Source organism: Poecile atricapillus, chromosome 7, assembly GCF_030490865.1.
Source record: "Poecile atricapillus isolate bPoeAtr1 chromosome 7, bPoeAtr1.hap1, whole genome shotgun sequence".
NCBI classification, from domain to species: Eukaryota; Metazoa; Chordata; class Aves; order Passeriformes; family Paridae; genus Poecile; species Poecile atricapillus.
Genome location: NC_081255.1, coordinates 8938494 through 8963877, shown reverse-complemented (window position 1 = coordinate 8963877; position 25384 = coordinate 8938494). Strand labels below are relative to the sequence as shown.

Sequence of the window (25384 nt, the reverse complement as noted above, 5' to 3'; positions counted from 1 at the left end):
TCAAAAGGGACATAATATTCCTCTGAAAAGGCTACAGGTTAAGGTACCAGTTGGAACAGAGATTTGGGTTTTTGAAGGACAGATCATTATTTAGTGAAAAAAACCCAAACCCACCAAAAGTACAGATCTTTGTGCTGTCAGAAATGAAATACTTATATTTCAGTTTGATAATTTTAGAAGTGATCTACACTGATGGCTGACACTCAGTACCAGTCCCACCTTGACCATAATCGTTCTTGAGCTCACTGATGGCAAGATGAGTTCCTTATTTCATGATAGGCCAATCTCTTCTTGCACAGTAATTTAAATCTACATGAAAAATGTGGTAGAATCTCTGAAGTTACCTTCCTGAGCTCAGTGTCTCTCTTGCTCTGAAAGTACATGACCTAATTTATGTTGAAACGTACATAACAACAGATGTCCTTTAACTGTGTAATCACATTTTCTGCAGCTGATGCTATCCATGTGCTTTCATTTTCCTATAAATTCATGTGAGCCATAACTCTGAGTGTTATGGTTTGACTGTTAACACTCTTGATTGAAGACACTTTAAGTAGTGGTAGCAGTAGCCTCAAAGTTAAAATGTAGTGCTGGCTTTATTAATATGAAGACAGACGTTATTTTTAAGCTTCTTTGCTCTTCAAGAAGAGAAGTTTTAACCTAGCCTGACTGTTTAAAATGTACAGTCACTTAAATGGATTGCTTTTGATCTGAAGTGCTGCAGGTATAAAACTGATAATGGTCCTCCTGATTTCAGTTCAGTGGAGCATATGGACTAGGAGGTGAGATAGAAAAATTTGGCACAAGTCTTAATAAAGGTTGTTTCAACTTTCACTTCTTTGGGAATTTTCTATTTGTGTGATGTCACAGGGCACCCGTGTCCTGCTGAACATGCTGAGAGACAGGAATATTGATCCCTGCCAGATCACTTGCTTGTCAAGTCATACTCCTCCACATACTGTACACACATGTCTGCAATTAGAACATGGCCATGTACAGCAATCTGATGCTGCTAAAATGTGGTCTGATCATGGCTGGCATTTTTCATTTGCAATCTGCTGCCTTGCATTCAGTTGCTTTCCCATGAGGTATTATCTTCTAAATGAATCTCTGTAGCACCTCATCAAATGTCTGTTAAAAATCTAGATGTGTCAATTCTATTCCTTTTATCACTTGTCACTATATTATCTTCAAAAAACATCAGGTAAATTCATAAAGCACAGGGAGATTTGTTTGAATGCCAGAGTCATCATCTCTAAGCCCTTGTGTCTGTAAGTAACTTTCCACCGCTTCCTGCACAGGCAGTTTTAGTAGTTTTGAAACCACAGAGGTTAAGCTAAGTGGCCTGTGACTCCCTGGATCTTATCTCTCTTTCTTTAAAGTGGAATGGCATTTGTAACTTCCTAGTCATTAGGAATCTCTTTCTTCCCTCTCTTAAACTCTTAATGTATCAGTCTGGATGTACCTGTTTCTGCCCTGGTTTTATGGGGATGCTTTGTGCACTTCAAGTCTGGAATCGTTTTCGTACAGTAATGGAGACAAACTGATGTAGGGTCTGTTTTAATGAAAGAGCTTGTTTTATCTGATTAGAGCCTAATAGTAATTACCAAGTAAGAACTGTGCTCTTAATATTAAAAAGAAATGTGTTTTGTGAGTGGGAAGAGCAAAGAGTTAAGCTGGGCTCTCACTCAGCTGGGGTCAGTTCAGTGACTTTACTTCAAAGACACTTTCTGGATTTACATTGATGTAACAGAAGGAAGATGTTAGCTCCTGATTTTCTTTTCCTCATAAAGCAAGCAGAGACTGTGAAGCCTTTAAGGAATACTTCGGGCTTTAGAAATGTCTGCATCTTCATATGCCAGTGTTGTAATATAAGGGAAACACAAAAAATCTGTAACCTGTGTTCTTAAGAGAATATCACGTGAAAAACCTGGCCTTGTTGGAAAGAGCTCTGAGATATTAAAAGATGGACAAGATAAAATAAACAGGTTTGAAGTCACTTTCTTGTTTTTCTCAACAAGTTTGAAGAGGTAAAGTGGTGCAGTGTAGAGTCTGAACAATTAAGATCTTTGCTGCTTTATTATTTTTATGCTGCTGATCAAGATTAATGTTTTACCTTTTTCATTACTTGTTCTTTGGGCTTACTTTGATGGATAAGACAAGATTTATCTTGAAATTACTTTTATAGGCTTAAGGAAGAAGGGCTAAGAGAATATTTCTTAGGTACAGCATTTTTCAGAGCAGTGGGCTGATGCTCCCTGGAGCCCCAGTAAGGATTTTTTTGTACTTGAAGTTGCTGGGTTTCAGTATTATTGTTAATTTCTGTTCCTCACAGAAATATTGTAAGTTAAACTCCTAATGAATTTCTAAAAGAAACCTGGACAGGTGGTTTTGCCCACTTGCCATCAATTTTACTCTTTACAAATCACTGTATTTTTTTTTTTCTAGATGGGCTGATAGCCCCCGATGGAGCGGTGAGTCCAGATATCTTCGGGGATTACCAGCTTCAGAATGGAGACCTGGTTGGACAGCACCCCTTCTCTGGCAAGTAAGTTACTCCTAGTGAAGAATTCTTATCATCCTGCAGTGGCTCTTCAAGTGTCTTTGAAGGGCTTCATTTGTAGTGCTCAGTAATTTTTGCCCCCATAGCAGGAGGAATGATTTACACTGCACAAGCACTTCGAGTCTGTTGCCTGAATCACTTGTCTATTTTAACATCCTAACATGTTGTAATACATCACAGCTTTCCAAAAGCTGTAGAATAGAACAGTAACACAGAACACACCACCTGTTATGACAACTACTCAAATACTCTTCAGATGTTGGGAAACATCTAAAGAGAGGCTTGAGATGCTGATTTACCCCAATGATGTTTGTTTCCAATATTCTTAAATTTAAAAAGTCTTGCAGCTGCTGTAGGTGTTTTTCCATTAACCTGAGTCTTCCCAAGGTATTCTCAGTCAGATTCCTGAGGGCACTTTGAAAATGGGATATAGGAGCAAAAGGCTGATATTCTGGGAGATCTTTCTCTGAATTTCCCCTCTGGTCAAAGACCTCTCCTTTTCAATGTTGGCAAGCTGTTCCAGTTTGAAGTTCTGAGTAGTAAACTTCTCCCATGAGTTCAAAATAGAAAACACTCATTTCCAAGAATGGAATCTTCATAAATCCTGATGCCATAGAGTTTAGGAAGTGCCTTTTATAATTATAATATACATAAAATATAAATTTTATCATTTTATAATGAATTCTGTGCACTCGTGAGTGGGAAACAGTTCAAACCCTTGCTCGTCAAGGTACAGCATTCACTTCAAAGGGATCCAGCTATCTGAATATGCCCAGCCCTGGGACTGAAGCTGTTTTTTTCCAAAGGAATAATGTTTTTTTCACCTCTAACAACTTTAGTCACCATTTGTAAAATGTAAATTATTCACAATATGTACAGCTGAAGCAAAAAAGATTTTCCTCCCTTACTTTGACTTCTTGGAATTAATCAAGGGTGGTGGACTTTAGTTTTGTTGGTTTATTCTACCTGTGATGCACCAGGAAGCTGAACACTGAGTAAGGGTTGGAGTGGTGGTAATGTTTTTAAGGACAAATTAAAATAACTAACATGCTCAGGGGAAAAAAAAAAAAAAAAAGCAAGCAGAATTTGAGATGGATCTTCTAGAAAAAGGTAGATATTTATACTCAGTAAGCATCAAGTTCAGAGTGGTTTGAGTCTGTGTTTGGGAATGGGATGCTGGTGCCTGTGCTGATTGTTTCCAAATGTACAACCTTTGTTGCAGAGCTTGCAGGTGGGAGAGGAACTGAGGTGAGTGTGAGCTCTGTGCTGCTCTTGGGGTCTCAGTGGGTGACTCACCATTTTTACCTTCAGAATAGACACACAGCCCATGAGGTGATGGATTTCTCTGTTCACCAGAACATTGGAGGGTGCTCCCAACAGTCTTCAAGGCCACCTGGAGGTGTGGGAAGGATGTGTAGGGCAGAACTTGCAGACTCCTTTGTTTGCAAAAAACTTAGAGAAAACCCCAGTCAAGATACTCTTGTTTTGCCAGAGAGTTTTCAGCTGGAAAACAAAACCATCTTCAGTGTCCTTGGTTAAAAATGAAGGCACATTCAGCCTCAAATTGCAGTCCCTCATCAGGGAGCTCCAATAGTAACCTGCTTTTTAATCGGATTGTATTCCACCTAACATGAGTAGCAAAATACATCTGGTGTATACCTAGTTAAACTAAGTATTTGTAGAATTTTCTTGCATGTTTCAAGGCATTCTGAAGGCTCACCTCAAGAATGAAAGCAGAAAAATTGCAGGTTGGCCCATTGATGATAGCCTCTGGAAATATTGGGATTTCTCAGGAGAATTCTGTTTTCTAGGAAGAATTCTTTCAATATGATTGCTCCATGGACTTATCTGCAGCCCAGACACACAGTCTAATTGGAAACAGTGTGGAGTGGTGCAAATGTTCTGTCTTATTTGTAGCAGAGCAGGAGTGAATTGTTTGATAGAATAGATACTGGCAGCTGAGTGGCGAATCCGACTTTTCACGTGTGGGTCATTATGGGTTGGAAGTGCTTGGCGCCAGCAGCCAGGATTTCCTGATGCTCAGACCTCATGTAAAATGCATTAGTGCTCCAAGGCATGAGCCATGGAATTGCCAGTCCCATGAGTCTGGAGCTCCCTTCTCCCAATTTGAACTGGTGTTGGAAGGTAAAACCATACGTGCTACGGAGCCTAATTAAAAATAATAGCAGCAAGTCAAGGCGCTTTTTATGTGTTATATAGTGTACATTTCAGCCATACCAAAACATAATTCTAGGGTATATTTATGCTTACAGTTTAAAGCTAACAAGAACCTTATGTCAAGGATTTATTTTTAACCAGTTCCAGCTTTTAATAAATCAAGATTTTTGTTATAAAAATGGTTCGTTTTTCTATTATTAATATTTGAATATGTTTTCAGAAACTTTTTTAGCAAGAAAGCTGAGTTGTGGTTTTCATAGACAATTTGCAAGTCAATTAATAGTAACATGTTTTGGAAGTTCAGAGAGGGATTGCTAATTATGAATAGATTCTTGGTTTTGGTCTTTTCATTTATTATACTTTTTTATTTATTATAAATTTATTTGTTGTGCCTGTGTCTTCTGGTTTTTTCCTTTTATATTGAGCTTTTCAATTCTGTAATAGAAGCAGTTTTTGCTAAGCAATGGGGTGAGTTCTGAAGTCTCTTTGTCATTTAAAAGAGAGTCTCTTTGCCATTTAAGACCACCCTGTAAATTTTGAGATTGGTAACAACCATGAGCTGACTTCTTGCTCCTCAGCCTTGAATAATTTAATCCTTTCTTTTCCTTTCTGCATTCCTATGAGAAAGAATGAAGCTATGTTACCTCTTTAATTTCTGAGGTTATTTCCTGTCCTTGCAATGTGCTCAGAGTGGATCAGGACTTTCCCTTGCCTCCAGGAGGATTGAAAAGGCAGCCAGAAAATCGCGTGTTTTTAGTGGCTGCACATCACTGAGAAACTGAGTTCTTGTTGAACTGGTGTGGATGCCCTTAGTGCATTACCAGGGCTTAAATGTGTTCTGATCACCATCCTCATTTTTGGAGCCAGAGAAATGTGTCTATGAGGAGAGGCCATCAAGGACCACAATGAAACTCAAACTGTCTCAAAGATTTTCCCTGTAAGTGATGTTTGACATCTCAGCCCACACCACCTGCCATGTGTCATATTGTCACTCCAGTTAGATTGTGAGCTTCCTTGGCTGGGGGATGCTGTTCTAGCAGAGATCCAGGGAACCCTCTGCCATTGCAATTCCACACTGTTTCATTTGGGAAAATCCAGGGCAATTGGAGCAGCAACTGTATCTGCAGGTGTAATTGCTGAAGTGGTTGACTCCTCTGTTACCCAGCAGGGATACCACAAATACCTCTTGTGAAGCCCCTGTCCCAGGAGACACCGGACCTACACACCTGAGCTGCTGCACAGTCTTAGGAGGGTAGGGAAGTGCTTTTTTGAAGTCAAGCAGAACAGGAATTAAAATACTTGAATTATGGATATGCATCTGCACTCACTGGGTTACCACATCAGGGCTGTTCTCCCCTGTCATTGTCAAAAGTGAAACATGAAGTGACAGCATTGGCAGTAAAAACATCTGTTGATCTGGGGAATTGGGTGGAGTGTCTCAGAGGCTTTTTATCAGACACTGCCTTCCCTTCATGGGATGTATTGGACTTTTCCTTTGAGACCTGGAGTAGTGTTACTCTCTGGAGTTGAGAATGCCACCTCACATGATCAATTCCTGCATTGTGAAGTAAAGAACAATGTTGAAGGGAATTGAGTATCTAGCCCTGAATTCGGTTTGTAGATTTGCTGCTGTTCTGGACACGTGCACATCCTGATAATTGTTATTTCCTTTACTTGGCATCATGAAGCAGAAGCAGCACAAAAGTGAAGACCTGGACAGCTGCCATTTTTCTGATAGTGCCACCCTGAGAAATGCTTTGTTTCTGGGGATCTAACTTGTGTATTTTGCAACTTCCATTTACAGCTCTTAGCCCTGAACTATATTCTTAGTGGAGTTGTACTGTTACCTATGAGGCCTGTAAATAGAATTATTTCAGAATGTAACATCCACAGGAGCAGTGATAAAGTCCACAAAGAGCATCTCTTTGTTTTCCTCAAAGGTTTGGAGCAGAATGCAGACAGATTGTAAGGTATGTTTTCCATTCAGCAGAAAACACATGGCTAAGGAGGTTGTTTTGACATTTCTATCCAGGTTTTTTTCATTGGCTGGGAAAAGATTTTTGTGATTAGATTACCAGCTTTGAATCATCTTACTGTCTTTCAGAAGCAGATGGGCATTAGGCATAGATTTTAAATTTTCATCTGTTACTAAAATCTGAATTCAAGGGTTCTGGTTCTGATAAGGCTTAATATTGAGTGAAAGTTTTATGATTGTGGCAAACAAAAATCCCTCACCTTTGGCTGATGTGATGACAGCTTAGTGTCTGAGCTGCAGAGGATAAAGACCAGCTGAAAGACATCTTCCAGAATCTATGGTCATTTATCAAATTTTAATCACTTTCTGGAGACTAATTACTTTCTTAAGACACAAACATAATAGTGATGGCTAAATACCTTATAATAAAGATAGCCACAGGATTTTTTTTTGCCTTTTGGGGAAGAGGCCACTTCTTAACCTTTCCCAACTACAACTTGGTAATGGTACAAACTCTGAGGGCAAAAGCCAATTTTTGGTTAATATCTTCGACAGAGTTCTCAAATTTTCTCAGTCTGTAGCTTTGAAAAGATTAATAGTTTGGAATGCTAGAGCTGGCCAGAACTTTTTTTTTTTGCCCTGAGGAAGTTTTCTCCAGTGCAGGATCCTTTAACCTTGTTATAAAATGCAGCAGAGCTGCCATTGCACAATCCTTATTTTCTCTGAGACAGGGCCTTTCTGTTTGTGCTGTTCCAGCGTGTGCACTCCCAGCTCTTCCCAGCAGAGATCTGACTGAGGCTTCTTCCCAGGAAGCAGTGAGGTTTGGCATGTCAAGCACTACCAGTTTTATGGGGTGACTGCATGTCTCTGTCCTTGGTGGAACATCTTTCCTCTTGCCTGGATTTACAGCCTAAAGCTGTGGCTGCGTGTCCTGTTTTTGCCATGGCAGGTCATTGGGATGTTTTGTGAGCTCAGTGTCTGGAGCCAGACCCTCACAGGCTGCTCTGTGCTGGCCCCAGGGAAGCTGTGGCTGCTGTTGGCAAATTCCTGGATGCACAGCTGGGCTCCTGTGTCTGGGCTGGATGGAAACAGTACCTGACCACAGGTCCTGGTGCTCCAACGCTCTCAGTGTGACTTGGCTTATCTGTAGCTGAGCTAACCACGTGTTGTGTCTGCATGTGCTAAAATTCCACACTGAATGGCAAGAATGCTCATATCTGTGGCCTTTTTTCACTTGGATGAAAATCAGTTGGGAGTTTTCATGGTGGAGCAACGTAGAGCTGTAACCTTTCATTGTCAGTGATTGCCCAGTCACAAGTCCCAGCTGAGCATCTATCTGGGTCAGGTACAGGAACTGCAGCAGGTGCTGGCAAATGTGCACTTTGTGAATGATTATCAAAATCTTTGTAAATGGTTGTACCTGTAACTTACATCTTACTTTGACATTTAGAGCTCTATTCCATTTAGATCCTCATCTTCAATTAGATTTGCTAAAGGAAAGGACTGAAGGAATTGGTGACCCTGCCAGGGAATGTGTCTCATCCATTTTCTATTTTCAGTAAAGTTCAGCACAGTTTATTTAGAAGTTGGAACATTCCCTTCCCAGCCTTTCAGGAGGTAAGAACCATCTTGCAGGCTGCCTCTGAGGGTGAAAAACCACTCTGTTAGCAGACAGCAGCAGGGAGCAGTGGTAGAACTAACTGTTTCATGCTCCTTTAGACAAAGAAATGTTCTCATGTGGGGTCTGTGCTGAGAGTACCCACATCTCTTTCCTCCTCATTTGAACAGAGGCAGTAATGCTTCCCTGTCTTAGAAGTGGACATACAGTGAGTACAAAACCTTTTAATTAATGGAAAGAAAACCTAAAGGAGTATAAATGACTATTACAAGATGATTCTACTTTGAACCGTTTTACCATAGTGCTATTTCTTACAGCTCTGTGCACTACTACTTCTTTTCCATAATTAAACCTTATTTTAAAAACAAGACCCAACTTAGTTGATTTGCTATGTGTTCAGCAGAGTTGTACTCAGCTTCTGCCATTTGGACACTATTTAATTTGCATTTCCCAGGAGAATCGAATTAGGTTTTATTAGTAAATTGGGCCTATAACCTTGCAGGCAGGTTTTATTAGTTTATCACACATCAGTATTAGCAAATTGTAAATCCCACTGAAACGAATTTGAAAAGACCTTAAAGAAAAGCTCAGAACCAATGAAATTTCTGGACACAAATAAGGGAGTTTATTTTGATTGGTTTATGTATTTTATTTTTTTAGTCCCACAAAAATCTTGTTAGTGGCAGCAGAGTCACCCTTTTCATCATATTTTGTTGTCCCAACTGTGCCTACATGTTGAGTTTTATTGAAGTTAAAGGCACTGACTATTCCTAGGGAACTGGCAGAGAAGTTTTGTTCCTCAGTGCCTAACCAGGTGCTACATACCTCTGGAATTGAGATTTTGCATCTAAAATAATGTGAGAAGGAAGTGGGAAGTGCTGCCTTTCGGAGGGTTTTGGTGACAGTCTGGGACAAGCTTATTGAAAGACTTCACTTGACTGCTTCAGATCCTGCCTGGATCATGGCCTAAAATGACCCAAAATTCACTGTATTTATTCTCCTTCAGTACTGAAATGTGGCAGCAGTGCTTCCAGAACAGGAAGGCTTCATTGCTAAGAGCTTTTGAATGTGAGCTTGAATTTCTTTGTGTCTTACAGTAATTTGTTTCTGCAGCAGTATTAAACTAGAACTCTCTCTGTCCTTTCCTGTTAGTTTTTTGGGTTTTTTTTTGAGTAGTGGTGGTGTTCCTGCTAGCTGTCACTTCATTATTTTTTTCATACTGTCTTCTCAAAGCCTTTTTTATAGAAACCCTGCAACCTGATCATACAATCCAGCTTAGGTGTCACTAAAAGTGTCCGACCAAATCCTGCTGTTATGCTGTGGACAGTTACTGGAGCGTTTTTGGAGACGGGGGTCTGATTATTCCTGAGGATGAAGATTTTGTCCATATTCACCAATGAGACTTTCCCAGAGTTTGGAGAACTTTTGCACCATTGGAGGATTAGGGCTGTAATTGAGGAATATCCATAGAATGATAATATCACTCATATCCAGTATTTGATATGCAACAACTTTTGTATGTGCTTGTGTGTTTATTTATTGTCACTGTGTTCTTAGGATCAGGAGAAGCTCCCAAGCAGCTCTCCATGTGTCTCCCTGATGGCCACAGTCCTTAAGAGCTGATAGCCAAGGTGAGCAGGGAAACACAGATGAGGGAGGAGGAGGAGGAGGGAAGTTACTCCTCCAAAGTCAGGTGTCAGAGCTGGAGCAGCAGAAGGGAAGTTACTCCTCCAGAATCAGGTGCTAGAGCTCTCCTGGTTGCTCCCACACTGACCAGACCACACCACTTGGCCAAGGTGTGTGGTCTGGAGCTGGGAAGGATCAGGTTGCCCTTGTTTCATTTACTGTAAGAGAGGTTTAATTGCTGCCAACAATTGCAGCAGTATGGGAGAGATGAAATAGCTTGCTGGGGAATATTTTAACACAGTTAAAATAGCACACTTTTTTCAGCAAGTTGCAGATGCCATTTGGGAAGAGAATAAGTATTGAGGTTTTAATGCACTTCAGCTCTTTTGGAATACAGAATACTTGGGCCCCTTTCACTTGCAGTCACTTTTACATTTTTTTCAGTTGCTTTTTATTTTATTATATTCCACCTGCAGTTGGCCTCATTTAGCCATCATGGTTTAGGTGGTTATTAAGAATTTTAAAAGAATACCCAAATGCTGGAGCAGTGAGCTCAAGTTCTTTGGAATGTCTTACCCAAAAATCCCCCAAACCTGGGTCTGTCTCTTCTGAAATGTAACATTAATTAATTCCCACGTTCTGTCTGCTGCTCAGTCTCTCCAGATGTGCTACTAGAATAGACTGGCTCCCTGGTTACAAGCCATCTGGGCTCTGTAAACTGATTTGCACTTATATTAAACAATAAGTGAACAGAATGCGGAAGAGTTATTAAAGCAAATGTACATTGCTTATAAATCTCAAAGTAAAATATTAAAATGTAGTAAAGGGGAATGGAATGTGCAAATGAAGACCTGCTTGTTTTTAATGAGTTTAGCTGTGACCTTCTCGATTTCAAGCAAAAGAAAAGAATTTTATTTTTCTCTTTAAAAATAAAAATAAAAAAATATAAAAAAAGAAAAAGAAACTATAAAACTGCTTACAGAAGTATCTGAGACAAAAACAAGGAAATATAATGTTCTAAACTTGACTGGTCCAAACCACTCAAGCTGCTGTGACAGCTCATAAAACTGAGAGTAGTTTTTAACTGGACTCTGTTTTACATTGCCAGAGTGAATTTTCCTTGCAGGAAGTAGCCAGAAGGTTTATTTAGTTTCCAGACTGCTGCTTTGATCTTTCCATTCTGTCACTTCTCAGGTTACATAGCCCTTTTTCACTGCAGTAAATCTGCAACAGTTAATGAGAATAAAATTTCCTCCTTCTCACTGATCACATGCTGTTAAATGCCAAACCACAGCCAGCAGCATATTTGCAGAATTCGGCTGCACTGTACAAAAACAGCACAATCAGTTTAATCTTGTTGGTTTTGTAATTCATTTTATTGAGCCTTCCTTTTTCACGTGACCTATTTTATCAAGACAAGTGGTTGCAAGGCCAGATCTGGAAGAAAGATTTAAAACTGTAATAAAGTGAGGGGTGTTTTGTGTGCTGGGTTTAAGCATGCTCACAGGATTCAAAATTAAACTTAAAATGAGGAGTTTTAAAAAGGCCCATATATCAGTGGGATATTTCTTGTGGTTATTATCTGAACTGAACATGTGCTCTGAACTAGTCTCTAGCATAAAAATTAATATATCAAATTAATTTCTTTGCCAAATACTTAAAATTGCTTTGATTCTAAAATTTTATTCTGATTCTGTGTTTATCAGCCTCAGCTGTCCAACTCCAAAGACTGACCCACCCTTTTCCCTCTGGAAAACTAAGATGATGGTTTTTTAACTTTGAGATTTAAAAAACAATAAATTGGCTTACGGAGTTTATTTGCCTTCAGGGTTTTGAGCTTTTTTAATTTTATTTTCTCCAGTATTCCCTGATCAGCCTTTTTGGTCTGTAAGCATTTGATTTTTCATTTGTTTAAGCTGAGTTTTTTATATAATGCTACTCCAAGATACTGATCTCCAGGATCACATTTCTTGTCTGTATTTTCATCTGCCTTGTTTCTTGAAATACCCAGTGTTATTCCTAAGAAAAATAAAAAATAGGAGACATTGAGATTTCCTTTCTTCTTGATTTTCACTAAAATCATTGCTGATTTGGGGGATAGACCTTGAAAAGATTTCAGTAGGGCCCTTTGCTAATATATAAAAGCATTTGAAATCAGGACAATCATCTGTGATGGTAAAAAATATTTCAAGTTTCTTCATCAGTATAAAACTGATATAAGAATATAAACTGATATAAAACAGCAACTGCATTTGCTGGGTGTGCTCGAGCGAGCGCTGCAAATCCCCCAGCAATGTTAACTTTCAGAAAAGGCTTTGAAAGCTTTTATTGGCTGCAGCTGGAAGTCAGAGCAGAACAGATTTCTTGATTCTCCTTCCCTCCAGCATCTGGATTCTCATCCACACCAGGCTGCCCTGCAGACAGCACGGTGTCACCAGTGCCCTGTGGCCTTGGCTTCTCCAGGGAATTTTGTTCCCGTTCATATTGAAGGACAGAACTTGAGTGGCTGTACTTGGGCTTGAGGAGCTTGTATAAACAATTAATGGGAAAATTCTCCACCAAAAACTGGATTTTTGCTTCAGCTGCTTATCTCTGAGTACATTTTCAGTGACCTGCTCTAGCACAGGAAGCAAGGAACACTTCCTGTGTGGAAATGGGAAGGCTGGTGGAGGTTGGAGCAGATCCTGATCTGGTCAGTGACACCAGTCATCTCTGTTAAACTTCAGCATCTGATTTTGCTCAGGCAATTGCCTGAAGCTTTCTGTACCCAGTTTAACACTGAGTTTGCTGGGGACAATTAAAAGAGAGGTGTGAAAGCTTCCCAAGCCAGGCCTATCTATCCCTAGTTCAGATTAAGCCAATGTTCTCTTCAGTTTATGGAGTTGACACATACACTTTGGACAGTGCAAAGAGAGAGGGGGCTGAAAGCTTATTTCCTGTTCCTCAGGGCTTTTTTTGTTTTAGTTCTTAATTAATTCTTAAGAAATGGATGTATCTAATCAGTGGGTTTGGACAGTTGTTGAGCCAAAAGCAGAGGAGAGGTTTCTGTCAGGCTTAGAATGGAAAGCCAGGACTCTTGATTTCCGTTCCAGCTCTGTCTGTGCATTTGACCTTTTCAGAAATCCTGTAGAGAATGGCTGAGGAACTCCCTGTCCGTGTGGCAGAGCTGTGAGCCTGACTGCAGGAATGCTGCAGGAGCTCTCCTGATGCCCTTCAAGGGAAAAACTGCAGCCTTTGAGCTGCTGTTTTGCCCCCTGGCTCTGTTGGGGATTGGTTGCTTTTCTAGCAAAGAAGAAATAGTCCTTTTTTTTTTAAAACAGGGTTTTACAGAATAAGCAAAAGTCTTTTCTGTCTATGTCAGTCTAATTTGAGTCTTCTCATTACTGTAGTTTGTCATTTGGCTGTCTTTAATATCTGGGGTGTTTTCTCATCCAATACTCCAATGGGAAACTGAGGTCATGGAGAAAAGGAGCAACTTGTCCAGGATCACACAGCAGGTAACTGACAGAGCAAGAAACTGAGGCCAAGTCCCAGGCTGTGTTTGCAGAGCAGGGATGGCAGGAGCTACAGCTTTCAAGCAAGACTCACACTGAATTTGGCTAAGCAAGGTCATTTGTTTTTGGTTCAGTGCTTTCTTACTATTCAGTTGGGAAATATTTTTTTTTTTTTAATGCTGCTTTCCCCCAGTGAATTTTGGCGTGGTTATTGCTTGGTGCATAGCTGGAGCCTGACACAGAAGACACAGTGCTCATTTCTCCACCATTGTCAGCTTTCCATTTGTTTGTAATTAAATGGGAGAAACAGCAGTATTGTGCTGAGATACAACTGGGCAACAAGTCCAGAAGCAATTGGAAACTTTAAGTCATTAAGTACACTGAAGAAAGCTGGATCACATGGAAGGAGAGACATGATCATATCCATAAAAGCTGTATTATGATGCACGAGGGAGCTAAAGTATTATTGCACAGGTTCATTTGGATATTTTCTGTCTTATGAGAAGATACAATATTACTATTTAAGGGCCATTAATGTTTAATGCTAATGTAGAGATGGACTTGGGTGATTGATGCAGTGGGCACAGCCACAGACACTGCCACAAAACTCCCCTCCCACTTGAGCTTGAGGAATAGAAAGCATGAAACAAAAAAGAGTTTCACAGATAGGGGAGAAAAACTTGGGGTCATGAGAGGCAGAATTTAGGAGACTTGTGGTTTATAGTTTAACGTCATTACCAGTAGTGGGAGAATCTACAGTTACAAGACATTATATAAAGAAACATTGTTTTTCCTAAGGCTTCTCAGTTGTTTGGTGTTTCTCCATAACACATGGTTTGTGCTCTTGCTCTGAAGGACAGAAAATTTATGGTCAGCGAAGGCAAACCAGAGGTAACTGGCTTGTAGGACAAAATCATCATCTAAATCCCTGGACTTAAAGCAAGGGCAAAAGCAACAGGCCTGTGCCCCTTTCTGATGCTCTTTACCCTGCCCTGGCTGGTGTTGGGGACCCATCCAGTACTCAGGGAATATCAGCAGAAAGGCCACAGAGTCTGTGTGTGATGTTCCTTGTGTACATCACCAAGTGTGACAGTTCCTTGGTACCTGCAAATGATTAACTAAAGGTGTCATACCTGCAGACAGCTTTAGAAGCTGGAGGTCTGTGTGTGTTCTGTGGAATTCAAAACCTTTTCCCACTTGCTGTGCGTGGATGCACACGTGCCTTAATCCCTGCTTGTGCATGGGTCAGGCCTGGGTGCCCCCAGCTCCCCCTGCCTTTCCATGCCCGGTCTCTCTGCAGAGGAAACCTGGGCAGGGAGGAAGGGAGGGAGCTGCAGCATTCACCAAGCAGTTTGCTAATTGGGCTGGCAGGGCTTAGCATCCCCTGTGTGGTTATACTGCCCTGCACTGCAGTCCTTGTCTCAAACCAGCACTCATCAACACTTCAGGAACAAACAAAAACACCCACTGAGATGAGAGAAAAAATACAGCCTTTGCTGCTGGCAAATTTGTGTGTGTGTTTTGTTGGCAAGTGTTCTAATCAGTGAACTGCATCTCATTTGTACAGGTTATAATGCTGTGCTTGTCTGGAGATTAGAGACTGGTGTGCCACTCCTGTGGCTCTGGCTCTGGCTCCTCCTGAGGGGAAAGTACAGCCCTCAGGATTCATCTGAACGTGATTTATTTTGTCTCTTATATGCAGGAACTTGATCCAGCATTCTGGAATATGGGGGTTCATGGCATGAGAGTTTACAAGGGAATACAAGATGGGAACTGTACAGTCACACATGAGTAGATTCATGGAAGAGAAAATTTAGGACTTCAGTGATGTGCAGCTGAACTTCTGCACACCTGCCTGGGCTGAGGTGGGCATGGCTTGGGAGTGCAGAGTGATTCTTAGAAATAAAAATAGCCAGTGTATATATAGGGAGAAGGTACAGAGGAAACAGCAGGACTGCTATGAACTGTACTGATGTCAGGCTTCTGAAAGATGCTCAGAACCCCTCATGTTCTAACCCCTTTCTCTGATCCTCAGGAGGAGTTTTGGAAAGCTGCAGGTGTGATCAGAGGTGCCACATGTGTGTCTGTTTACACCTGCATGTAAACCCTCAGCATGTGGAGAACTTTGGCTCTGAGTCCTTCATTAGGACTTGGTAGGGCTGCTGATGAGTTGAGAGTTGCAAGTAGTGTTTGGTTGGTCTTAGCAAGGTCAGGATCTACATAATTAAAAACCTATAAATTTTTAAAAATAAAATAGATTTTATTTTAATAAGCTTATAAGTCTTGTATCCCAACTGAGTAGCTGAGAGCCTCTGAGACATGAGGGCTTGTTGATGCAGGGTAAGGAGAGAGGATCGACAGGGTTTTAGAAAAAGTTTAAAATGAAAAGAATTAGAGATGAAATCTTGGCTGTGGTGGAAGCACTCTTATGTGTTTAGCTTGCAGTTCATTTTCAGCAGGCAGTGATTCCACGGTGCTTTAATTTTGGGCAGAAACAAATGAAACTTTGGCCCTAAAATGTGAGCTCCTAAACTGGTATTTCATTCTCAAAGGCTTTCCTGGGGCCACTGTCACCTCCACAGGCAGTGACAGTCTCTTAGAGTACACTCTGGTACAGTGTGTGCCAAACTGCTTCAGATCTGTTTCCCAGGCACCCTCCATTCCTGCTGCATCACTCCAAGATCCATGGATCCTACTGGGGGGCTTTCAGTTGGATTTCAAGAATTTCCTTTTGACCAAAACTCTGCCCAGTGATGCTGGACTTGCCTTTCTGAGGCCCTGCTTATACCTGGGAATTTGGCTGTGGTTTGAGTGCCCCTGTCAGCAGCAGCACTGGTCCCAGTGTGAGCACTGGTGTGGACATGGTGGGCGTCTGCAGTGTCAGGGGGGCTTTGCACCCAAGTGTTAATTACCCTGGTGTTAATTATCCAACCCAGGCTCACCAACCTCTCCTGATACCCTGCCCTGGGGAGCAGCTTGGATGCTTGGAGGGGAACCCCAGCAGAGGATTGCCCATGTTGGAGCCTGCTGAGTGTTCCACAAAGCCTGTCTGCTTCAGAAGGATTTGTGGATGCAGCCGGATGCTGGCTGCCATTTCCTGTTGGGAGAGAGGACACAACTGCTCTTTACATCTTGAATTTTGTCAGGGCACCTAAGATCCTACATGGGCATATGAATTTGGATGCTCTGAATCAGAGCAAGCATCAATAAGCAGGGCTGTTAAGAAATCTCTCCTCACTCATGCACATCAGGAACATTTTCCTCTTCGGCATGTGTTCCTCAGTTCCCTAGCAGTACAAGCAAATTGGAAAGTTCAGCTGTCATTTGGGGAAGGTCATAGATCACACTAGCAGCCTGAGTAATCCAAGAGGTTTTAAGTATCACAGCATTTAGTTTAAAGTGAAATTTGCTCTGACAGGGGCTGGCAGACCAATAGGAAAAAGAAATATTTGTGCTTGGAGAAGTGCATGTGTAGAGACCTCGAGTATAACTGATGGCTGGAAGTGATTTCAGTCTAAAAAAAACAAATCATTAAGAGAGTGCATAGGGGTAAAATACACAGTTCATATTTTAAAGGGTCTCAAAATGAACCAGCAACTGAGGTTAGCAGTACATAGTAATTAGCTGGGCTGTTCACTGTTTAACTCCATCAGCCCCAGGCGTGGGGCTGAGCTTTGCACAAGAGCACAGTTGTGCTGTGCCAGGCAGCGAGCTCCACTCTCTGTGTGCACTCCTGATTTGTGAGACACAACTCTGCAACTCTGCAGTGACTTGCAGACTGGGGCAGCAGCCTGAGCCACGTCTCTAAGGCTGTTTTGGTGTCTGTGATCCATACCCACCCTACAGCTGCACTTCATGGTACCCAGTTACATAGCAGCGAGCACTGGGAAGGAAAAATAGTAACTGAGGCATGAGTATTGTTGTCCCAATGGATAATTGTATTGTGTGTCCCTGATTTATGGGAAGACAGGCTTGGTGCTCGCTCTGCTGAGCACTGAGTTTCCTGGTAGATGCTGAAACATAAAGCCAAGATGTTTTTTGTAGGAGCAAGTCTTGAGAGTGATTGCTGGTACAAATCTGAGCCCACGTGGCACAGATCGTGATCTCAGGCCAGTCGTTACCCAACGAGTGTTTAGAGCTGCAGAACTGCCATCTCTGCTGGCTCTCCCCTTCTGCTGTTCTTGGATTCATCAGGACTTGTTTTGAAATCCATCTTCACCTCGGTGGGTTGTGCCCTTGGCCTGGCAGCCTGGGGAGCGAGCCAGGCTCGGGTCTCCAGGCGCGTGTTGGCTCTGTGGTTGTCCTGCCCCTCTGTCACCTCCTGAGCTCGGGACCCTTCCCTTCAGCTCCGTGCTGCAGGCTGCCAGTGCAAACAATCCAACAGGCAAAGCTGGTGTGCTTCAAGAGCACTAACATGGAGAAATGAAGCCAGTTTTTTTCAAGCATGGTCAAGACTTCATTTACTTCAGGGAAATATTTAGATAGGAGAGAGTAGTGATTTGATCAAGGTGTTCTAATGTGATTTTCTGGTTGGGTTTTTCTTTTTTTTTATGACTGTCCAAAGCAGTTATCAGCTGATCCATCTCTTCCAGTTTTCTTCAGGACACTAACATATGTCTGAACCATTTGGAAATAACTGATACTCCTCAAAGTTTAAACTCTAGGGATCTTCACCTAATTACTTACACATTTATAAAAAAAAAATATTAAAAAACTGATTTGTACAGAATATGATTGAAACCATATTTCCCCTGCTCTCGTTATCAATTTAAATACATTTAGAAGTTCTTTGAATAAGGATTACTGAGCTGGAAGTGGCTGGAAGAGCTCAGCCTGCAGGGATAGAGGCCCATTGCCACCGCGTGGCTCAGGGCGTTATTACACCTCACCCCAAAAGCCCGTGCTGGTTTATTTTGGGCTGTACAAAGGAGTTCAGGACAGATTTCAGGCTCCTGCTTTTGTTGTGTCACTCTTTACCACAGGAAACCTGAGGATGGCACTGCTGTGAGCCTGGGCATGGTTGCTGCGAGCTTGACTTGCAGTCAGCAGCCCTGGGCATCCACAGCCTCCTCACTCACCTGAAAATCATTCAAGAATGAGCTTTGCAGGAATGCAAAAAGCCCCTATTCTACCACACTTGTAATAAAAACAACTTCTCCACAACTAGCATTGTTATAGTCACAGAAAACATCATGGAAAGATAAACCCAGAAAAGCGTTTTCTGTTAAAATAGCTCTTCATTATAAATCCACTGTAAATGTTTTAAGGATCTTTGGAGAAAAGCAATGAAATTCCTGAGTTTAAAGTTAGCCTTAAAGGCTTCTCTCCAGTGTAACATGTCTGGTGTCACTGGGAATTTGTAGAAGCACAACAGAACCAGACCCTGCACTTCCAATTCCCACTATGCCTCCCTTTAGTACATTGTCAGCTCGTGGCACTGACAGTACTGAAAGAAGCCTTAAGGAATTGGCTCTGGTTTATGGAAGTTTGTTAACTGGTTTGTTTTCTGAACTGTTAAACAAGTTGGTCAGCTTCGTGCTTGTTGTTGGCTTCTTTGGGCCTGAAACGGAGACACAGCAGCCAAGGGCAGCCTGGGTGAGCTCTGTCTGTCAGTCCCTCTGCACACTGCAAATCAGTGACACAGGAGAGGCAAGGACTGGCCAAGGTGAGTGCTCGGTTTGGGGTTTCTGCAGATGAGAGATAAACACAAAAGGATTTCTCTTAATCCCTTCTTTCAGGAGTCTTTCAAAGCTTGGGCCTGATAATGAGAAAGCTGTTGTTTGCCAGGTACAAAGGAGGCATCTGGGGAAGGTGCCTCAGAGGTCACCAGCTCATTTCCTAATGGGCTTGAAAAAGGGTAAGAGGACTTTGGAGTGGATACAGGAAGGAATGGGTGGCCAGAGGAATTAATTCACAGAGCTTTGCACCACTGCAGGATACACCAGGGCCACTTGTCTCTGCTGTGCTGAAGGACTGCTCAGCCTGCAAGGCTGGGCTGATGGCTCTGTGCAAGACGTAGGAGATGGGATTGGCTGTTGCCAATTCAGATACAGGCAGATGTGGAAATGCAAAGCACTTTCAGGACACAGCATTTCTCAAGATACATCCAAGTAAATCAATGATTTTTTTTTTTCTCTGCAGCTTGGGTATCAGTTGTGTCCCTCACATCTCAGAGGACCAATCTGAGCCTCAGACCTCCCACCTTCACCTGACTATCAGGATATCCCATGAGTGAGCATGTTTTCTGAGAAACCAGGCACTAAGGATCCTTTTCTAGGACCTCACTGAGATACAATCCAAGGAAAGAGCCTTTGTGAGGACAGTGATGGACATGGTCCCCCCCATGCAGCTGAGCCCTTTCAGCCCAGCCAATTCAGCAGTGCCAGCTTCTTGCAGAGCCAGGGCCTGGGGCCCACCCATTGTACATCTTCTGCAGGGGTCATTCTTTCCCAGCCTTGACTGTTACACAACCCATGTTCCATATGGATAATTGGCACTAATGAGGTTCAGCTTTTCCCCACTCCAAAAGCACTTTGCTTCTTTGTGATTTGACAGTCTTCAGAGGGGAAGTTCAGCTCCTTTCAATGCATCTTTAGTCAGACAATAAATCAGGATCCTTTTCCATTTGTCCCCCTACTGAAGTGGAAGCTAAGAAGTGACATAGCTATGAGTAGGCAGTAATCCAGTGTCTTAGGCAATGCTCATTTTTCCTCTGCCTCCTGCATGAGTTATTGTTGAGCATGAAATATGTGCCACTTTTCCCTACGCAGTTCTTGTGTTTTAGTATCTAACTCATTGTTGTGGGACTTTTTAGGTGCAAAAGATGCTGTTCTACATGAAAAAATAATTATTCTGTCTCATTAGTACATAGCTTTTCAGTATGTGATTAATTCTTTCTGCCATTTGGCTGCCTTTCTTTTATCCCATCTTTTACCAGATATTCTCACTTTTAGCTGGTGTTTTACATGCACCTCAGGAATGGACTGAAGGCAGAGAATGAGACTCTTCAGATGTGCTGTGTAGGGCAGGGTTACAAAGGGTTTTTCCAGAAGCCTGAAGGACATGGTAACTGTAATGTGCAGAGGGACACACTGAGTCATGGAAGTAAAGTGCTTGGCCAGTAAATATGTGAAAGGAAGGAAGAGAAGACATTGTCTCTCCTGGAATTCCTCTTGGACCCAAAAGTCTTTCCCTGACTGGAGCTGCACCAATGTCTCTGCAGCATTTCTTTCACCACCAGGGAAGTGATGTCCAGGAGGGGAACACGGCCAGCAGTTTCCTCACAGAACCATCTCTGTGGCAGTGATGCCTCAGGATTTTAGCTTGTATGTTTTTCATATATTTGTAATCCTGTGATTCTTTAGTGTCTAACTCTAAACTCCACATACAGTGCTGGCTACTGGCTTCCCATTTTGGTCAGACACTGCAATTCCTCTCCAGTCCTGGGAATCAAGGACACCTCATTGCCTCAGGCCCTGAGAAATGTAAATAAAAGTGAGTTGGGGAGAACAAACTTGGGATAAATTATTTCATTACCTGAAAGTGTAATTGGAAGATTAACCCCCAATATGCAAATGGACCAAACTTATAAAAGTGTGAGAATTTGTGATGTGTTGTCCATTTTTGGGTGTAGTCAGTCCCTGGGGGGCTTTGTCTGCCCTAAATGTACCTGGAGGCCCTTCAATCAATATAACCACTTTTTATTCCCTTAATTATGTCTGACTTCTGTTTTTAGGTAAGCCCAAAAAGCCATCAGCAGGAAGAGTTGGAGCCACCAGCGCTGTTATTCCTTACATACCATACAAGCCCCTGCAGTTTCTCTCTCCTTGTGTTTTTTTGCAGCATTGGAGTGGATGGATTTGGTCAGAGCGCAGCGGTTCCCGGGCGCCCGGTGACCGCGTACGGCTACCGGCCGGACGAGCCCTTCTACTACAGCTACGGAGCACGGTGAGCCCGGGCAGCAGCTCCTCTGCCCTGCTAGTGCATGACTGTACCACCATGGCTCCACACTCTGTATCCTTTGGCATGTGTAGCTCCACAGAAATTTAGCCTTTCTGGGTCCGGTGTGTTAGTGACAGTGGTTACTCTTTGGTTGCTCTTTGTTGTTGTTATTTTTTGTACAGTAACTGTGACTCGAAAGCAAGAATTGGAAATTACTGGACTGGAAAGTGTCACATTATGTATATTAAGCTACTAATTTAATTTCTATTAAATATAAAAACCTGTGTGGTCAGCAGTGGTGAATGTGTTTCTAACCAATGTTTTGTGTGTTTTACAAGGCACTTAAGAAGAGTGCTCCATGTGCAGTGTGTTTAACATGGACTGTTTCCCTCTCCCACTTCAGTCACAGAACAGCACTAAGCCCCAGCATCTCCTGGCACTGCCCTGACACATAGTTTGGACCAAAGTCCTGTCCTGGGTCTGAACACTTTAATAATGGAAAGATGGCACAGATTCACTCCTCTGGAGCTTCAGACATTTACAGTCTATTTTAAATGCTTGAAAACACTTAAAATTAGAAACTACACAACAGAATGCCTTTGCCCTAAAGTTTAATGTTTAAACAGAGTTCTGTGGGTTGAGAGAAGACAGCCACATCCATCCTGAGGCCAGCAAGAGCAAGAAACAATGCACTTTGGTTCAGAATCCAGAGCCATTACCCCAGCTTCCCTATCTGGAAGCACAAATCCATCCAGTCCTGCTCGTTTTGGGGTTTAAACTGGATCTTAGGGATCAGTGAGCAGCAGGGTCAGGCCAGGACCCCTTCACGCTGGACTCGCCATGTGGTGATTGTTTTATGTCATGTTTTCAAACAACCTGCAAACAGAATTGGGGCTAAAGCTGTTCTTCAGCTGTGCATGCCCACTGTAACAGACAGAAGAAAGGGATGATAATGCCCTCTCTGCCACAGCTATCAAGGCAGCAGTTCAAATTTTCACTTTTTAAAAGAAAAGTTACCTCTACCTCATCTTTTTTCTTTTGTTAATGCCTGTTGATTCACAGATTTATTCTTCTCTTCCTTCCTCCCTCCTATATGGCTTAAACACAAAGTTGACTTGCATCAGGAGCTGATCCTACAAAACCAGTCACCAGTAATTCCTTAAGACTGGGGCCTGTGCTGGGAAGGTGATCTTCAAAGGCATGGGATTGTTTGGGGAATCTGACAAACTCTTAGTCTTATACTTCAGAAATACCTTTGAAATAAAAATTGTTTTGAAACCCTGTGTTGTCTTTACAAAGTGTGCAAGTACTTTTATAAGCACCGTTACTCCCTGTGTTTCAAGCTGCATGACTGGAAACGAGTCTAAAATTAGCCATGGTATTTCATACCAGTTTTCAGCCTTCTCCCTGTGCTGGTTTCTTGCTCAGGGCTTCACTCACTGAAGGTAAGTGGAAGAAAGTGTTGCCAAGATTAAGCAGATTTTTAAAAATTATTTTCTCTACCATTTTTAACTAATTCTTACACAGTTTCTTAGAACAGGTAAGATCTCACTAAGAAACATGGCAGAAAACTTGAACTACACTAACAGGTTTCCAGTGTTGTACCTTTCTAAATTCTTTCCTTTGTTCTGAGCCCACACTGGATTTGCCCAGAGGTTGTGCCACATTTAGTAAAAAGCATTCAGATATTTTTATAGTTAGAGCTGTGAGAGAAATTCCCCAAACTGCACAGTCAGGCTTTTCTTCTAAGACTGGCACTCGCTCGTCAGGCTTTTCCAGAAATTAGTGTGAAGTTATTTAAAGCAGTTGCCCTTCTCATGGAATGTGTTTTGGGGGAAAAACAAAACGAAGTGGGTCCTTGGAGTATATGCAAACTATCAATGAAACTGAAGGAGCCTTTAATTGGAAGCTTCAGGTTAACGAGGAGCTGCAGTGGAGCTCCAGTGAAGGGCGGGTGTCTGTAATTGTAATACAGTTGTGACCATGCTGAGAATAAATGGCAGTGGAAAAATCTCTGGCTGCATTTTTAGTATTCAGTGTTAGGAGTTTATGGGAAGAGAATAAAAGATCAAGTATTTGTAGCTTTGCCTGGCAGCAGCTAAGAGAAGAACATCATTTATCTGCAAACAGAGCTTGGTAAAAATTACTCAGCACTTAGTAGCCTGAGGACAGAGCCTGCTCGCCAAGATGAAAACCAGCTGTGCCACTGCACTTCCAAGGCAGGAGAGAGGCTGATTTTCCCTTTAATTACAGTTCCTGAGCCAGAAAGGGGAAAAAAAGATGGGAGCACATAGACTTTTCAATCTATATCACATTTCCTGAGGGTGTCAGAGGAAGGTGGGAGAGTCTGAGCTGTTTAATTATCTGTATTTTATGGATTCAGTCCCTGGGTACTGTATCCTGCACAAAACAGGGCGAGGAGAGATCTGATTTCTTTTAGCAACTTCTGCAACTTTTGTCCTCTTTTTCCTGGTTTCTCCCCCTGGCTTTGTAGAGCTCTTTTCTTTCCCTCCAGCAGCAGTCCTGAACCATCCTAGGAGTATCCTCTTTCCCAGCCTGCTGCTAATTAATTAATGAGTTTGGTTAGGCAAGTGTTTTAGATATAATTAGGCTGTAAAGTTAATAGCACAATGAAATAAGCAATGGCTGAGAAGCTCCTACGTCTGGTAGCTATTAGAGAGGCTTTGTGCAGATGGACAGGCTCATTTCTAGGAGCAATCTGCTCCATGCAGCTGCCTAAGATCTTGTGTTAAATTATTATTTGTACTATCACCAGTGTTTAGGAGCTTTCCAGGGCAACAGGGTGTGGGAAAGCAAAAGTAAACAAGAATTCTCCTCCCTGAGAGCTCATGAAGGACCCGATTCAAGGTCTTTGAAATATCCAGGGGGTTGTGGAGCTGTCTGCTAAGAGTTTAACATGTGCATTTCATTCTGAAATCAGACTGCTGTGATTCTGTTTAATTTGATCCACTCTGGATTAAATGAAACAGGAACAAGATGTATCTTCCTCTGGTATAAGCAGGACAAGCTCTGTTTAGATACAAGAGATTCTGGGCCCCTCTGGCAGGTTCTTTAAAGGAATTCCTGTAGTGCAGCACTGGTGAGCTCAGCTGGCCACTCACCACAGCCAGAGGCTGACAATGGTGACAACCTCCATTCCTTCTGTGACCATCTTCAAAAACCATGAAATACACAAAGCTGGTGTATTCCTGGTACAATTCACATCACCCTTGAAGCTCTTGTGATCCTCTCATTTTTTCCTTCAGGTTAAGATTTTGGGGTTTTCCTCTGAAAGAGCTCTGAGGTGCCAAGAGAAGTGTTGGAGCTGCACAGACAGGAGGAGTGCACTCCCCTGCGTGTATTTCATACTCACAAGGTGGTATTTGCAGCCTGTTGGTCTGGATGCCCACTTGAATATAAACATGGACTTTTCCAGAGCTGGAAAAAATATGCTGGGGTCCTTGCCCCCTTAAAAAAAAAAGAGAAACCCACTTCTGTTTAGTAAGAAATTGAGAAATATCTTTGGAAGCAAAAAGCTACAGTGCTGGAGCTTTAGACCTTTGAAGTGATTTTTGCTCCATCCCCCTCTACAGCTTTCTGTTCCTCCACTGTGCCGATCTTTTCTTGCCCAACTGACTTAAAGAACCAGTTCCAATCCTAATGAGGCAATTTGCTAGGAGCTCTGTAATCCTGATGGTTCCATCTCTTCCCTCGAAAGACAAGGAGAGGGGTTCACACCTCACTGATCAGGTCCTGGGTTGTTCTCTGGAGGAGCCCACATTGGCTGTGCTTGGGTGAAGTTTGGGGGCAGAAGCCCAGCTGGGGTTTTTGTGCAGGGCCCTGAGCAGGGCACACCCCTCAGTGCCACTTTAGCCTGTGTGCAACAACAGAATCCATCAGGAAAAGCAGGTAAAGGGAAGGAATGCTGCTCCACAGAGACAGCCCAGCAAAGGAAACACACCAGAAATGGCACAGAACAGCCAAAGTTT

At 42.3% G+C, this 25384-nt stretch overlaps 1 protein-coding gene across 4 annotated transcripts in view; it reads left to right on the top strand.

Moving 5' to 3' along the window:
• KIFAP3 (kinesin associated protein 3) overlaps positions 1-22694 on the top strand; it is a 67263-nt gene extending 44569 nt beyond the window's left edge. Inside the window, exons 19-21 of one of the 4 annotated variants that reach the window (XM_058842836.1) lie at positions 2449-2548; positions 21297-21401; positions 22506-22694. In XM_058842836.1, coding sequence (XP_058698819.1) covers positions 2449-2548; positions 21297-21401; positions 22506-22509 — 209 coding nt within the window. In that variant the 3' untranslated portion in view covers positions 22510-22694. The other 3 variants (XM_058842832.1, XM_058842834.1, XM_058842835.1) reach the window with 3 other exon arrangements.
• The last annotated feature ends 2690 nt before the right edge of the window (positions 22695-25384 follow it).